Source organism: Ambystoma mexicanum, chromosome 4p, assembly GCF_040938575.1.
Source record: "Ambystoma mexicanum isolate Mex_15411 chromosome 4p, UKY_AmexF1_1, whole genome shotgun sequence".
NCBI lineage: Eukaryota > Metazoa > Chordata > Amphibia > Caudata > Ambystomatidae > Ambystoma > Ambystoma mexicanum.
The window spans coordinates 1,130,630,055-1,130,643,805 of NC_090927.1; the positions used below are offsets into that span (position 1 = coordinate 1,130,630,055).

The 13,751-nt window shown below is 48.8% G+C and overlaps 1 protein-coding gene across 2 annotated transcripts in view; it reads left to right on the top strand.

Annotated features, from left to right (window-relative positions):
- Positions 1-6,540: 6,540 nt before the first annotated feature.
- Positions 6,541-13,751, top strand: part of FBXO30 (F-box protein 30) — a 93,138-nt gene continuing 85,927 nt past the window's right edge. Inside the window, exon 1 of one of the 2 annotated variants that reach the window (XM_069606720.1) lies at positions 6,541-6,769. In XM_069606720.1, coding sequence (XP_069462821.1) covers positions 6,750-6,769 — 20 coding nt within the window. In that variant the 5' untranslated portion in view covers positions 6,541-6,749. The remainder of the gene's footprint in view (positions 6,770-13,751) is intronic. The other variant, XM_069606721.1, reaches the window with a different exon arrangement.

A 13,751-nucleotide genomic window follows, 5' to 3' on the forward strand; every position in this document is an offset into this window, starting at 1 on the left:
GTCTTTGAAAGTGCGGGGGCTCTGTTCTGTCACAGGCATGTCACATACCACCCGCTCCTCAGACACAAACAGCACAGGATGCACCGGATGTTAGCTGCATTCTCTGGGGGAAGGTAAGGAGAGGGGAGGACTGTGCTTGATGTTTTTCCCCTCTCCTGCTGGTATGGCCATCTTGACTCCTTCAACATGCCGTTTCCTTGTGCTTTATGTACACATCTTTGTTGGAAATGATGGCAAGCACTTGGCAGTATGGGCTAGCCTTCCCTTTTGTTGTGTGGCCTCTCTGCTTCTTGTGGGGTGACAGTGGCAGAGAGTCATTGAAAGTGCGGGGGCTCTGTTCTGTCGCAGGCATGTCACATACCACCCGCTCCTCAGACACACACAGCACAGGATGCACCGGATGTTAGCTGCATTCTCTGGGGGAAGGTAAGGAGAGGGGAGGACTGGGCTTGATGTTTTTCCCCTCTCCTCCTGTTTTGGCCATCTTGATTTGACTTGGCAGTATGGGCTAGCCTTCCCTTTTGTTGTGTGGCCTCTCTGCTTCTTGTCGTGGGGTGACAGTGGCAGAGAGTCTTTGAAAGTGCGGGGGCTCTGTTCTGTCACAGGCATGTCACATACCACCCGCTCCTCAGACACAAACAGCACAGGATGCACCGGATGTTAGCTGCATTCTCTGGGGGAAGGTAAGGAGAGGGGAGGACTGTGCTTGATGTTTTTCCCCTCTCCTGCTGGTATGGCCATCTTGACTCCTTCAACATGCCGTTTCCTTGTGCTTTATGTACACATCTTTGTTGGAAATGATGGCAAGCACTTGGCAGTATGGGCTAGCCTTCCCTTTTGTTGTGTGGCCTCTCTCGTTCTTGTGGGGTGACAGTGGCAGAGAGTCTTTGAAAGTGCGGGGGCTCTGTTCTGTCGCAGGCATGTCACCTACCACCCGCTCCTCAGACACACACAGCACAGGATGCACCGCATGTTAGCTGCATTCTCTGGGGGAAGGTAAGGAGAGGGGAGGACTGTGCTTGATATTTTTCCCCTCTCCTGCTGGTATGGCCATCTTGACTCCTTCAACATGCCGTTTCCTTGTGCTCTGTATACACATCTTTATTGGAAATAATGGCAAGCACTTGGCAGTATGGCCTAGCCTTCCCTTTTTGTTGTGAGGCCTCTCTGCTTCTTGTCCTGGGGTGACAGTGGCAGAGAGTCTTTGAAAGTGCTGGGGCTCTGTTCTGTCACAGGCATGTCACATACTACCCGCTCCTCAGACACACGCAGCCCAGGATGCACCGGATGTTGGCTGCATTCTTTGCGTGCAGCCTGTGAAAACGGCGCAGATTTGGACGCGTCTGCAAGCGGCCTGAAGGGTACCGGCCTGGCATAGTCTCCACTTCGGGTTTGAGTCTCTGCGGTGCTGACTCGGCATTTCATCCTTTCTAGACCCACGCATTGGAACGATTTAGAGCTTGGGGCTACCAGCTACTGGATACAGGGCTCAAGCAACCTCTCAGTAATGTGGCGAGTTAGTGGTGTGTTTGGATCTGTGCTAGCTATGGACGCAGAATCCTTGTCCTGTCCTCTTCCTCTGAACTGCACGAGGGAAGGTCAAAGGAAATGATTTTCTTTTCCCTTGTCCGGTATGGAATTATAGAAAATGCATCATGGAAGTAATGGCCATTCAGAGGGTTCCCAGTGTCTCTTCTTTTAGGACCTAGGTCCCCCGGTGCTGACGTGTTGCTTTCACACCTCCTCTCAGACTTGTGGGAAGTGATATGGCACATGGTGGCACATGTCTGTGCTTAGAGGGGTTCTCAGAGCCCCTGGTGCCGGTGGAGGGGGATGTCACTTCAATGGGTTTTTCCAGTGTAGGAATACCCCAGGTGGGGGGTTGCCTTTGATGTCTGCTATCCGGGATGGATTGCTTTGCCCTGCTTTGTGACAGTACTCTGCCCTTTTTGACGCCAGCCTGGTGGATCCTCTGTCGGCTGGGGGGGGCCTGGTCTGCTGGACTTCTGGGCTGTCCTGTATCTTCCTTTTGATAAGTCGGATCTTTTTGTGGGCTGACAAGCATGCTGTTATATTGTGGCGCAGGCATGCTTCAACGTCCTGTGATTTTCCTCTGGTGCAAGTGCAGTGACTGGCGGTTTTCCCTGGCTCCTCGTCTCTATCTTCTCTGAGGTGTATGGGACCGGTGGGGTTCGGCTTCCTGGGTAATGGGCTCCTTCCGGTGGGGGGTATCGGTTGCAGTTCCTGTCTCCTCCTGTCCAGGTTTGCATGGTTAGGACTTTGGTACCCAGCTCACGGTCCAAGTAGTTGGCCATGGGATCCGTTCTCTAGGAAGGATTGTTGTGGGTTACTGTCTTGCCCGTTCCTCTCCCTGTTCAGGGTCAAGCTTTCTACTTGCGGGTGTTCCTGGTCCCTATGCCTTCTAGGATGTGTCACCTGCTTATAGGTCTCAAGACCCTGCACTGCTTGTCTGGGGAGAGTGTACTCTGGATGTTGTGCAGGGGGGGCGCTTGCTGGCTGGTCTGGGTTCTCAGAAGGCAGTGTGTCTCGGCTCGCCTGTTGCTGAAGTTACGGGGCACGTGGCGTCTTGTGTTTTTTTCGGTTCCTTGAGCCCGTCTTCGGTTATGTCCCCTGGTGTCTTATACTCTCTCCCACTGGTTTCCGACGTCTCGGCTTTCGTAGTTGTGTTTTCGGTGTCCCCAGCGCTGCGAGTCTCCCTGCTGTGGTGGCGGGGGGTTTCAGGTCTACAGGCTGAGGTGTGCATGGTCCATCCTCCTGTGGCCTCTCTTACTACCGACGCCAGCAGAAAGGGTCTACATTGGGGGTCCTCTCAGCTCAAGGGTTGTGAGATCTGGGGAGAGCCGGCGATCATCCAATTGGCAAGAGTTGTGCCATTGTCCAAGCTCTGGTGTACTACAAGGAGTTGCTGGACGGTCGGCGGTTTTGATCCGATCGGACAATACGACGGCCTTGGCATATGTCAACTGCAAAAGGGGTTCCGGCTGTTCCTTGAATGCTCTGGCAGCGCTGATAGGCACCTGGGAGAAATCTCATCTGGTGTCTCTGGTGGCCTCACGTATCAGAAGGGTGGACAATGTTCAAGCGGATCTTCTCAGATGCCGGTTTTCACTCCTTGGCGGAACTGGTCCTGTTGGCCCAGGTCTTTGCAGTGACCTGTGTCAGATTAGGGTCCCCGGTTCTAGACCTGTTTGCATCCCTGGCCTCAGCAGAAGTTCGCCTCTTCTGCTCTCGGTTTCAGGCCGGGGGGATTGGGGAGTGGACGCCCTCTCTGTACAGTGGCCTTGGGGTTTTCCTTTATGCCTTTCCGCCTATTCCCCTTCTGCCCCGGGTGGTTTGGCGCATCAGAGTGTCCAGGGTGACTGTGTTGTTGTTAGCTCAGTTCTGGTCCCGCCGGAGTTGGCTCCCCTCTCTGTTGGAGCTTCGGTCCTAGGAACCTTGGCTGATTCCGAGGTGGCCGTGTCCCCTTCAAGGGGATCTGCGGTTGGAATTCCACTGGATGCATTGGGCAGTGTGGCTATTGCTCAGTCTAGGTTGATATCTCAGGGGTTCTCAGATCCTGCAGTTGAGTACATAATGGATGCTCTTAGACCCTCCACTCTGAAGGTGGTCTGATAAAGGGCTTCCCCCTTGGGATCTCCCTCTTGTATTACGGTTCCTTCAAGGGCCTCCTTTTGAGCCCTTTCTCTGAGATTGATATCAAACATCTTACACTGAAATCTGCTTTTCTTATTGCCTTCGCTTCTGCCCATAGGCTTGGGGAGATTGGGGCTCTCTTATGTCACCCTCCTTTCCTGAGGGGACTGTCAGACTCGGTGCTGCTGAGGTGTGGTCCGAAGTTCCTCCCTTAAGTTGTGTCTCGGTTTTCATACCTCTCAGGATCTGGTTCTCCCTGACTTCTTTCATGATCCGAGAATGCATGAGGAGGTGGCTTGGCTTAACATTATGTCCGGCGGGACGCATACTTGCCAACCCTACCGATTTAGGCGGTAGGATAACGCTTTTTAAGCAGTCCTACCGCCTACCGACTTCTGTGGCTGCACTGCAGCCTTTTCAGGCCTCTGTCTGAGACCCCAGAGCACTGGGGGCGTGACGGCCCCATTTCAGATTTTGATTGATGACAGAGGCGCTGGCGTGCGCGGGCGCACGCCAGCGCCTCTGTCATCAATCAAAATCTGAGATGGGCGGCCGTCACGTGACTCCGGCTCTGCCCAGCTGCGCACCAAGCAAGGCTTGGTTGTGTGTCAATATGTCTGCATTAGTGGCAGTGCCTGCAGTGCCGTCAGTGCCATCCTTCGGGCAGTGCTGGTCACAGTGCCTATTCTCACTTTGCTGAGAACCAACGCAGCCTCTTGTTCGTCGTATGTCCACCCTCTATCTAAACGAAACGGCGCTGCTTGCGGAGTCTCAGCTGGCTGAAACGAATACGGCCTGGAGAAGGAGGCGTGTGAAAGGTATTTATTTTTCAAAAGAAAAAAGTCATGGCATTAAAGACATAAGGAGCTTAGAAACCCATACTGCAACACTAGCAATGCTCCTGGCAGTTAGTTTGTGGCACGCCTACTATTTCATTGTGTAATGGGGAGACTCAACTATGTAGACTAGTGTAAAGGAATGTGTTCCGACGTTGTTCAGAGTTCAACCTGCACTATAGGACTAAATATGTACTGCAGGAGCTGCCACTTCAGAGTAGTCGCAAACGTTGCCTACCAGCTCTGTGTGGATTATCTTCTGTGAAGTTAGGTAATTGAATTTGGTGATAACTTACCATTCACAATTATACATTTTAAACATTTGAGACTCTTCCATGTAGTGCTGTTTGATGGGTTGTGCATTTTGGGACACTCCACTGGTGCGAACAATGTATGTTTTGTAATTTTCTGTGATGTCAGTGTTATGCTATGTATTATTTTTGAAACTTGAAAAATCCTACATCTTTTTGGTCACATAATGTTGGCAAGTATGGGGACGTGTTGGAGTATTTGGCTAGGTTTGCTTTTTCCCACCAATCTGATAGTCTTCTGATTGCTTGTGGTCCGGCTGGGGCTGGGCAAAACGCATCTGTGGTTTCCATTTTCCGATGGTTCCGGGTTGTGATCCCAGTGCCTATATGGCTTTTGGCCTGCCTGTGCCTGTGCACGATCAGGGGCGGTCCGCCAGGGGTTTGGCGGCTTCCTGGGCCGATGCAAGGAGGGTTTTTCTCTGCAAGAGATTTGTATGGCTGCCGCCTTGGCTGGTCTAGGGATTTCCATCAACCGCTATGGGTTGAGTTTCTCCCACTCGGGGGGTTGGTTCCTTCGTGGTTGGAGTTTTATCTGTGGGGATGTGAATTAAGAGTTATCGTGGGTGTGTTTGCTGCACTGTTTTTAGCTCTGTTTCTCATTGGGACCTTTTCCCCGTTGCTGCTTTGGTATACCTCATGAAGTAAGTACTGGGACGAGGAAGAGTGGACGTGGAGGTAATGCTCTGATTACTTACCGGTAATCTTCATTACTCCTAGTCCTACTCTTCCTCGTCACAGTACTGACGACCCTCCTCACCCTCTCTGCGGGGAAGGTCCCATGCTCTGGCTTGGTAATATGAAACTGAGTGACGTGGATGTGGGGGAGGAGTTATAGGAATTTAAAGAAATAGAAGAAGGTCCTGTGTCGGAGGCAGGGGCCTCATGAATTAAGTACTGTGACGAGGAAGAGTATGACTAGGAGTAATGAAGATTACTGGTAAGTAATCAGAGCATTCTCTACGCATTGTGTAAACCACTTTAAAAATGTTCACTGATTTTTTCACTAATTTACATTTTTGGGGTAAAAAATACATGCCTGTGTAAAGTGTTTTGGAAGCCGTTTGCTTAGTCAATCCCTTAAAAATGCCTTCTTTCATTTAAACAAGGGGGTAGTTGCTTGCTCGACGGTACCTTCCTTTCTTATTCTTATTGTATTCGAATAGTCTTGGCGGTTTCACCAAATGTAATCTATTTGTAGGTCAGCATATGCACTAGTAAAGAGGATTTTTTTTTTACAATGACACTGCACACTGGAAATGCCTTGCAGAATTCGAACCTATCACGGCCTGCCCCCACCTTCTCCAAGCGTTTATAATTTACCTCCGGAGTCCGGGCTCGTGAGACTCAAATGATCTTCCCAATTCATCTCGAGACACTATCCCTCTCACATACTAGCATTGAAAACCCAGAGATGTGTGAGTTACTCTTGCTTAAGTCTTTATTTTTCACATAAATCACGTTCCTCTCTGTTTAAGAATCAAACTTGATATATATTGTACTATTTTAAGATGATATAATACATTTTAATAAGTAAGATCAAGTTATGATTTTTTAAATAAAATATTCTTAAATAATACACACTGTTGTAGTATTTGATCTGAAACTATTCCTAATAATATAGGAAAACTCCCATTTCATGGATAGCGCGCGTTAAAAACCCCTTTTGAAATGGCCACTTTGTTGACATTTCGAACGCCGTGTTCACGTTCACATCAAGCGTCTTCCGGGATTGCCGAATGTTTCCTCTTGTCTACCACTTTATGATTGGTTGATAGTTGTTCCTGCAGCGTGCTGACGCAATGCGCAGGCTGCCTGGAAGTTCACTGTTTTGTTCACTGGGACTGTGGTAGCTGAGTTGTCCCGGTTGGGAGTACACAGCAAGCGGTCCTGTATCTCAGGGAAGAGGGGACTGTTCAAAGTTGGCTGGTGTTAGGAGGAGGCGGTGGTTATGGACTGTCCGCTGTGCTGGTAAGTGCGAGCTATGCGCTCCCGACTCTGGTCGCAGGGACTAGGCTTCAGGGGGATTGAAAGTTGACTGACTCTGTCCCACCTGGAGGTCGCTCTTCGCCACCTCTAGTCTGCAGGAGACCTGTCAGCACGAAACTATTGAGTGTAGGGGCGCCCGGGCAAATGACTATCATCTCCTGGCCATAACTACGTTTTGAAGTCGAGCAATGCTGGGGATATTTCCTTAATGGGAATCTTAAAGGCGCTTGCTATTGCTAATATACTGTTCACTTACAAGTTAACAGGATATTAGTAATGGCAAGCGCCTTTTAGTAATTTTAACTATTAAAGTTGCGTCTTTCATTTACATCTTGTCCGCGTGTTAACGTACAAAATGTAAATGAACGACTCAACTTTCATAGTGCCAACTGAATTAGTTCTAGCTGCTTCTTCGCTGAAGAAGAGTGCAGCGAGCCGCGCAACAAATTGGACTATTCCTTCTAGGCGCATCCAGATTGACGAGGACAGAAAGACCCCCGGGCTTCTATAACAGATGCTGTAGAGCAAGTGTTCACCCCACTGAGCCTCTTGGCACTTCGGACATAGAACAGATGTTCATTATTAACCAACTCTTTGGAGCTTGGTATATTGAACTGAGAAGGATGAAGGTTTGAGTGGACATCAGTCTTTATTAGAATGCAGTAATGCCCAGATTTGACAGCTGGCAAACATTAATACCCGGCAAGAAAAAAATGAGGCGTTTGGGACCTATGGGGTTTATTATGGTCCAGACTTTGGGCTTCCGCAGCTAATGCATTGACGGGCTGGGCAATTTAAGAAGTTTGAAAAAGTATAAGTTGTTGTTTTCTTGACACGCTTTCAAAGTTAAACTGTCGTTTTCACTGGGCTAAATTCGCGCACATTCCAATATTCGCTTCCTCTGTGCCTTGCTGAGTTAAACGCCGTGATAGGAATTTCAAAACGTGGGTTCTTACTGAAGAGGACGGGCACTGAAAAGGACCCATGTAGCGCATTGCCGAGAAATAAGCGTTCGCCTGATCCACATGGATGGACTGACAATGTCACAGATGGGTAGATGGATTCAAAGCCCAACAAATGGACGGCAATATTGATTGATATATGCATCAAAATATCAGTTGTTTAATGACCCATACATTATAGTTGTACATTATTCTCAGTAATGTATGTGGATTAGGCAATTTCCATGAATTCATAGTTGCTCCTATGTGTGTGTTTTCCTCTAGGGTTACCTACTTATCCAAAACACCCCAGGAGGACAGGACAGTAGGAGTGTAGCCTCGCAGCGGAATCAAACTTTGTGCGAACGCCCTGCTTGCTCATTTACCCTCCTCTGTTTAGCCACTCTGCAGGTGCAGAGACGCTAACTAACGGTGCCGTGAATTACCACTCGGATCCCTAAATATTTACACACACACGCACACGCACACACGCACGTACTGTGGTCTAATACCACATTTGTTTTTGGTCCGTTATCATGAATCGTTTGGCGCAATGTTGTATCATGTCACAAGAAATTGCCTAATATAATATGTAAATTACAACAAAACATTCATCTCCACAAACATAGCCGCTCAAAAGTCAACTGTTGTGTATCTTTGTGCTGGAAACAAAGTAGGCAAAGCACACAACCCCGCCCAACGTAAAGTATATCGTGCTTCACACATGTTCATGGTTACCTGCTAAAGGTAACACATCTGCCAAGCGAACTGATTGACAAGTCGGTCCTCATCGCAAAGTTAAACGACGTTTCCGGAGCATCGTCCTCTTTTCGAATTTCTGGCAGGCAGTGGGGCTGCAGCTAGGTTCAGTTAAAACATTCTCTGCAAGACCACACATACAGCCCTGTGTCGACCGCTGTGAAAGTAAAACGGTGGCACATCTCCAATGCACTGGTGCAGGGACGGCGTCAGGGCCTTCCAACCTTTTCAGTTGAAGGGGGGAAGGGTCTCGAGCCTCGTAGGGTGAGTTGGTGGGGGGCAAAAAACGACCCCCAGGTTGTGATAAAACGTTCTTAAAGCAATATATCCTTGTCTGTTACCTTTTTGTTCTTACCATCCAAGCTGTGTTTGCTGGAGCCCTTCTGGCCATCACTTTCCTTTGGGTATAGAGAAGAAGTGTTATCACCTCGTTGCCTGTTTAACACCGGATTCTCCACGGGCATTTAGTGTTTCGGCTCCCTGCGTGTTGTCTTTCTCGTAATAATCAGCGGCTATTACCCCCGCCTGTATTTCTTTCATTCCATTATACAGTATGCACCCCATAGGTGCCTCAGGCTTGTTTTCTGCTCTAAGCAAGCATGGCCTCCCACCATCTTGTTGAAATGGGACCCCACACCTCTTCAGCCGGCCTGCTTATACGGATTTCTTCAAGTCGGTGTGGGGGCTGCATAGAAATATCCACACAACTGCCCTCCTGTTTTTTGAGTGGGGGCACCATACTGCACACTATTGGGATTGTCTGTGCACTACTGCGCGCTAACGTAACTGTGAACGTTCACTTGTGTTAACAAATAACTCTTTATCTTTGGTTACATTCAGTTGTTGACTTTAATACCCAAGCTTGGGTGTGGTGTGTATATATATATTTTTTTTCTTGGGACGCAATGTGAGTCCTTGGGTTGGCAATGAAAGTGTACAGAGTCACTGCCAGCTCTCGGTCTGCCTGGAAACCGCCTCCTGTCTTCTAAACATTGTTATGAAATAGTCCGCACATGTCCCTGGCAGCTGCAGCAGCATCAGGCACTCTTGTTGCTGGCGAATGGAGACAAAAATATTTCTTAGTGTAGGAGCCCCTCCCGCCACCTAGACCATTTGTGGGTGTGAGATCAGTCACGCTAGCCTCGCACTCCCTTTGGGAATCCCCTGTGCGACCTAAAGTGCTGTGCGCTTTCCACCGCATACGTGTCACTCGTAACCACTGAAATACTGTAGGTCCGATGTTTGAAAGGTACTTTCCTTTGTGCCTAGGAGATGTTCGGATGAAGGCCGACCCTCCTTCTACCCCACCGTTGGACGGAGCGTTTTTACCCTAGACTTTTAAAACAAATCTTAAGTATCCCAAAGATGTATTTCCTTATCAGATCTCAATGTTAGAACTTGAAATGGATACTACGGAGGATGGACAATTGTTTCACGACCCATTCGCCCCTTGGATTTGAGATTCTTTACCCCAACCAAAACAAAGCTGGATGCTGGACATGATTTAAACAGATGACGCTAAAACCCTTCATTACAGTATCTCAAACCCCAATTTTTAGTTTGGGATATTAGGTGGCTCTTGCGTTACCTATAAAATGAAACTATTGCACAAGTGTACAGATGGGGAGAAATGGCATGTGGAGGGACATGCCGCTCTTGGGTTTTCATTATTTGCCCAAATATTGACTGGTCATGGTCCTACTAATCCCTATGGCTATATTCTCCCAGTTCTGCCCCGTACCGCCCAAAAAAAGCCATCCACGTTCATTTGAGCTCGCTTTAATCAAGCCTAAGCATCAAACTTTGTTCTCGAGTGTTTTTTTCAAAGCAGTCTTTGCGAGTTAATTACTTATTTGGAGCTTTAAAACAGCTACTGGTGTGATAAAAATGTCTTAATGAGGTCTGCCTTTCCCCACTCTAGAAGTACTATGCCTGTCCTTCACTTAAGCCCTATTCAGAACAAGCATTGGAAAAGGCAACCGTTTTGGCTAGTGTATTAGGCGTTTGCCAGGCACTGCTATCAGATGCCCAGGTACTTGTACATTTTGCACCTGATACAATCAATAGCCAGTTAATGCCACTACGGCAGTGCATGCTAAGTGCCTTTCCCATGCCCAAACGGTTGGCATTGCCAATGCTTGTTGTCTGGCTGCATAGTTTCAAATCTCTTGGCAAGGTGTATTGTGGGGGAGGGCACAGCTGAAAGTGGCTCTCAGATACATAGTGCCAGCAGATAGTCCGCCTGTCAAACGTCGTTGTGTTTCTCTGTGCCGTGCTATTTAATTGGTGATTCAGTCATGGGCGTAGCTTAGTAGTAATTGAGGAGGGCTGGTACTGAGATTTTACCAGTAAAATATACGCTGTACCCGACTGATACCGACTCTCCAGTTTATAGCAATTTTGCGATCCCACAAAATGCTGTGAAAACCGGCCGTTTTGTGCAAAAACAGTATTTTTTTTAAAAAAAAATTACAATTTTTTAAAAGTAACCTGAAAAATGACTGTTTTAAAAAATAATACACAGGGTGCCAGTTTCTCAACTTTTCATTTACACAAGAAATGAAATGCGCTAACAAAGCTCTTCACTTGCGCCCCAAAAAAGTGCAGCCCAATCCACAAGGGACACATGAATGGGCACATTTTATATGCGCGCCCATTCAGATGGCCTTTTTCACCTCCTTAATCAAATAAAGTGGCGTTTCTGTCAATTTAAAAGCGCATCCCTCATTTCCAAGCAAGATGCACTTTTAAATGTGCAGAAATTCTAGGCAACCCTACGCGCACGGGATGTGGGGCTGCCACTGCATGACAGGGTCTTTCCTGACCCTGTCATGCATTTCTTTTAAGGTCTGAACCGCTGCTCTGTCACTTGCACTTCTGTTCCTCAAACAGGATAAGAAATGCATTTTTTTGGGTTGCATTTTACAGCAGCAGGCACCTGGAGGGCCTGTCCCTGTGAAAGGCATTGGGAGCTTGCAGAACACTGTCGGGAGAGCGATTCTATTCAAAGTACTGCCCATTTTGATGACAAAAATCTATCGAATGTTACAATTTGACCTATTTCGTCCAGTACTATTCGATAGATTTTTATAAATACTGAACATGTGTTGCGGGGGTGTCACCCGCTCCCCATGTTCAGTATTTTTGGTCTAGGGTGGATGCAGAAGTGTTTTCCCCTTTTTCCTTAAAATTGGAGTCGGGGACAGAAAAAAAAGAAAAAGGGACCCTGCGGAGTCGGATCCGACCCGCGCTAGAGGGACGGATCTGGCACCACAGGGTTGCAGGGGATGCGGCAGCGACCAAGCAGTTAAGTAGGGGAGGGGGTGGGGTGGTGGTGAAAGGTACATTTTGGGTTGTTTGGCTGAAGTGCAAATCAATTTGCAGCGAAATTGACTACGGTCAATTCCGCCGCAAATAATTACACTTCGGTCAAACAACCCAGAAACCATTCAAGGCAGCTGGCCAGCGCACAATTTGCGCTACAGCTCAAGCCTGTGGAAATGCGCAGGTCACCTTTGAGAATAAGGTGACCTGCTCATTTCCAAAAATGGGTTGTCTAAAAATAGCATATCCTCCGTTCTTTTTTTAAATGCCCATTATTTGAGGAACTTAGTCAAAATCTACATTTAAAAAAAATGGTTACACTATGAGAGCGAGGGAGAGTGATGCGTCAGATGCAATTTGTGATAGGCAAGAAAGCAGAGGGAGAGCAGTGGGTCAGAGGAGGAAGCGCTGCACAAGAGAGCAGAGGAAGCAGTGATGCGGTGGGCCAGAAATCTGAGAGCGAGCAGAGGTACAGAAAGTAGAGGGAGCATGTGGTCAGTGAGCCAGAAAGCAGAGAGGAAGCGGTTGGCCAGAAAGAGGCAGTGGGCTGCAGATTTGGAAAAAGGATGAGGGAATTACTCTGCTCATGAGAGGCCTCCTCCTGTCGTTCTAAATCCTCGACAGAGGACGTCTTTTTCGGCAAGTTTCAAAAATGGATGCGTTCCGATCCCATGAAGGAGTACTTTCGAGGCTTGTTCAGGGAGATATACCCGCCTGTGCCGACTGTCCCTGCTGCGATTCCTGTGCCCCCACCGGTGCCGCCCTTACCGGCTGGGCCTCCCACAACTCTTCCACCCCTGCCTCCGTTGTCCCCAGTGGACAAGGCTATTGTGGTGCCGGATGTGACTCAGCCTGACCGGACCTGTCGGACGATGTTCAGGGCGATCAGGACCGCAACGACCAGCCCCGCTCTGTCAGAGCTTTTCATGACAGGGTGCTGGACATGTCTGTTGGATGTTCCAGTACCCGAGGCACCCGCTCCACAGGAGGGTGTGCTTTTGGGAGTGTTCACCTTATCTCCTTCTGAGCGTACCGGCTTGTTCTTGCAGAAGGACGTTTTGGCCGAGGTCCGTAAAGTTTGGGAGAAACCACACTCTGGACTGTTTGTCAAAACGAAGATTGACATGCGTTACGGGCTCTCTTCTTCGGAAGAGGTGGCCTTGGTGTCGTGTCCGCCCCCCTCCTCCACGGTAGTGGCTGCAGCCACTTTGCAATCCAGACCTGCGCCATCTTCTTCTACAACGGCTGCACAGGTTCTGGCCAAAGAGGATAAGCTTCTCGACTCCCTTGGGAGGAAGATTTTCGCTAACTTAGCCCTGCAGCTGCGTCAAGCCAATGCGGAACTAGTGTTAGCACGGGCGAATATGAAAATGTGGAAAGGTCTGTCGGAGTTTATTCCCGCTGGAAGATTTCAAAAATGTCAGTGTGTTTGTCGGGTCTCGGCACCGGATCTGCTGAAGGCTGCGGCTCATCACGTCGACACCTCGGCCCGGGGCCTTATGCTTGGTGTGGGTACCTCTCGTCAGATTTGGCTGCACACCGCCAAGTTCTCCAAGGAGGTGCAGGATAAGGTTTTGGTCCCGCCTTTCAATGCAAGGAGCTCCTTCATTCTACAACAGATGTGGAGCTGACCAAAACTAAGGACAGCACTCAGACCGCCATGTCCTTGTCTATCCTGGTAAAACCTCCTTTCAGGACACAGATACTTGTCAAACACTCGGCCTTCCTCTGGCTTCAGGGTTTTTATTAGATCGGAAATCCCGCAGGGTTGACACCGTTTTGGGAAATTCCCGCCAAAGGCAGCAACGGAGCCGGTTTTTCTCCCGCTCCTCCGCCTCCTCTTCAGGTTCAGGTGGTGCTGCCAGTGAAACCAGCAAAATGAGGGTTTTCTCCGCTTGCACGAGACCCCAGCGGGAGGCGTGGCAGACCATCACAAAGGA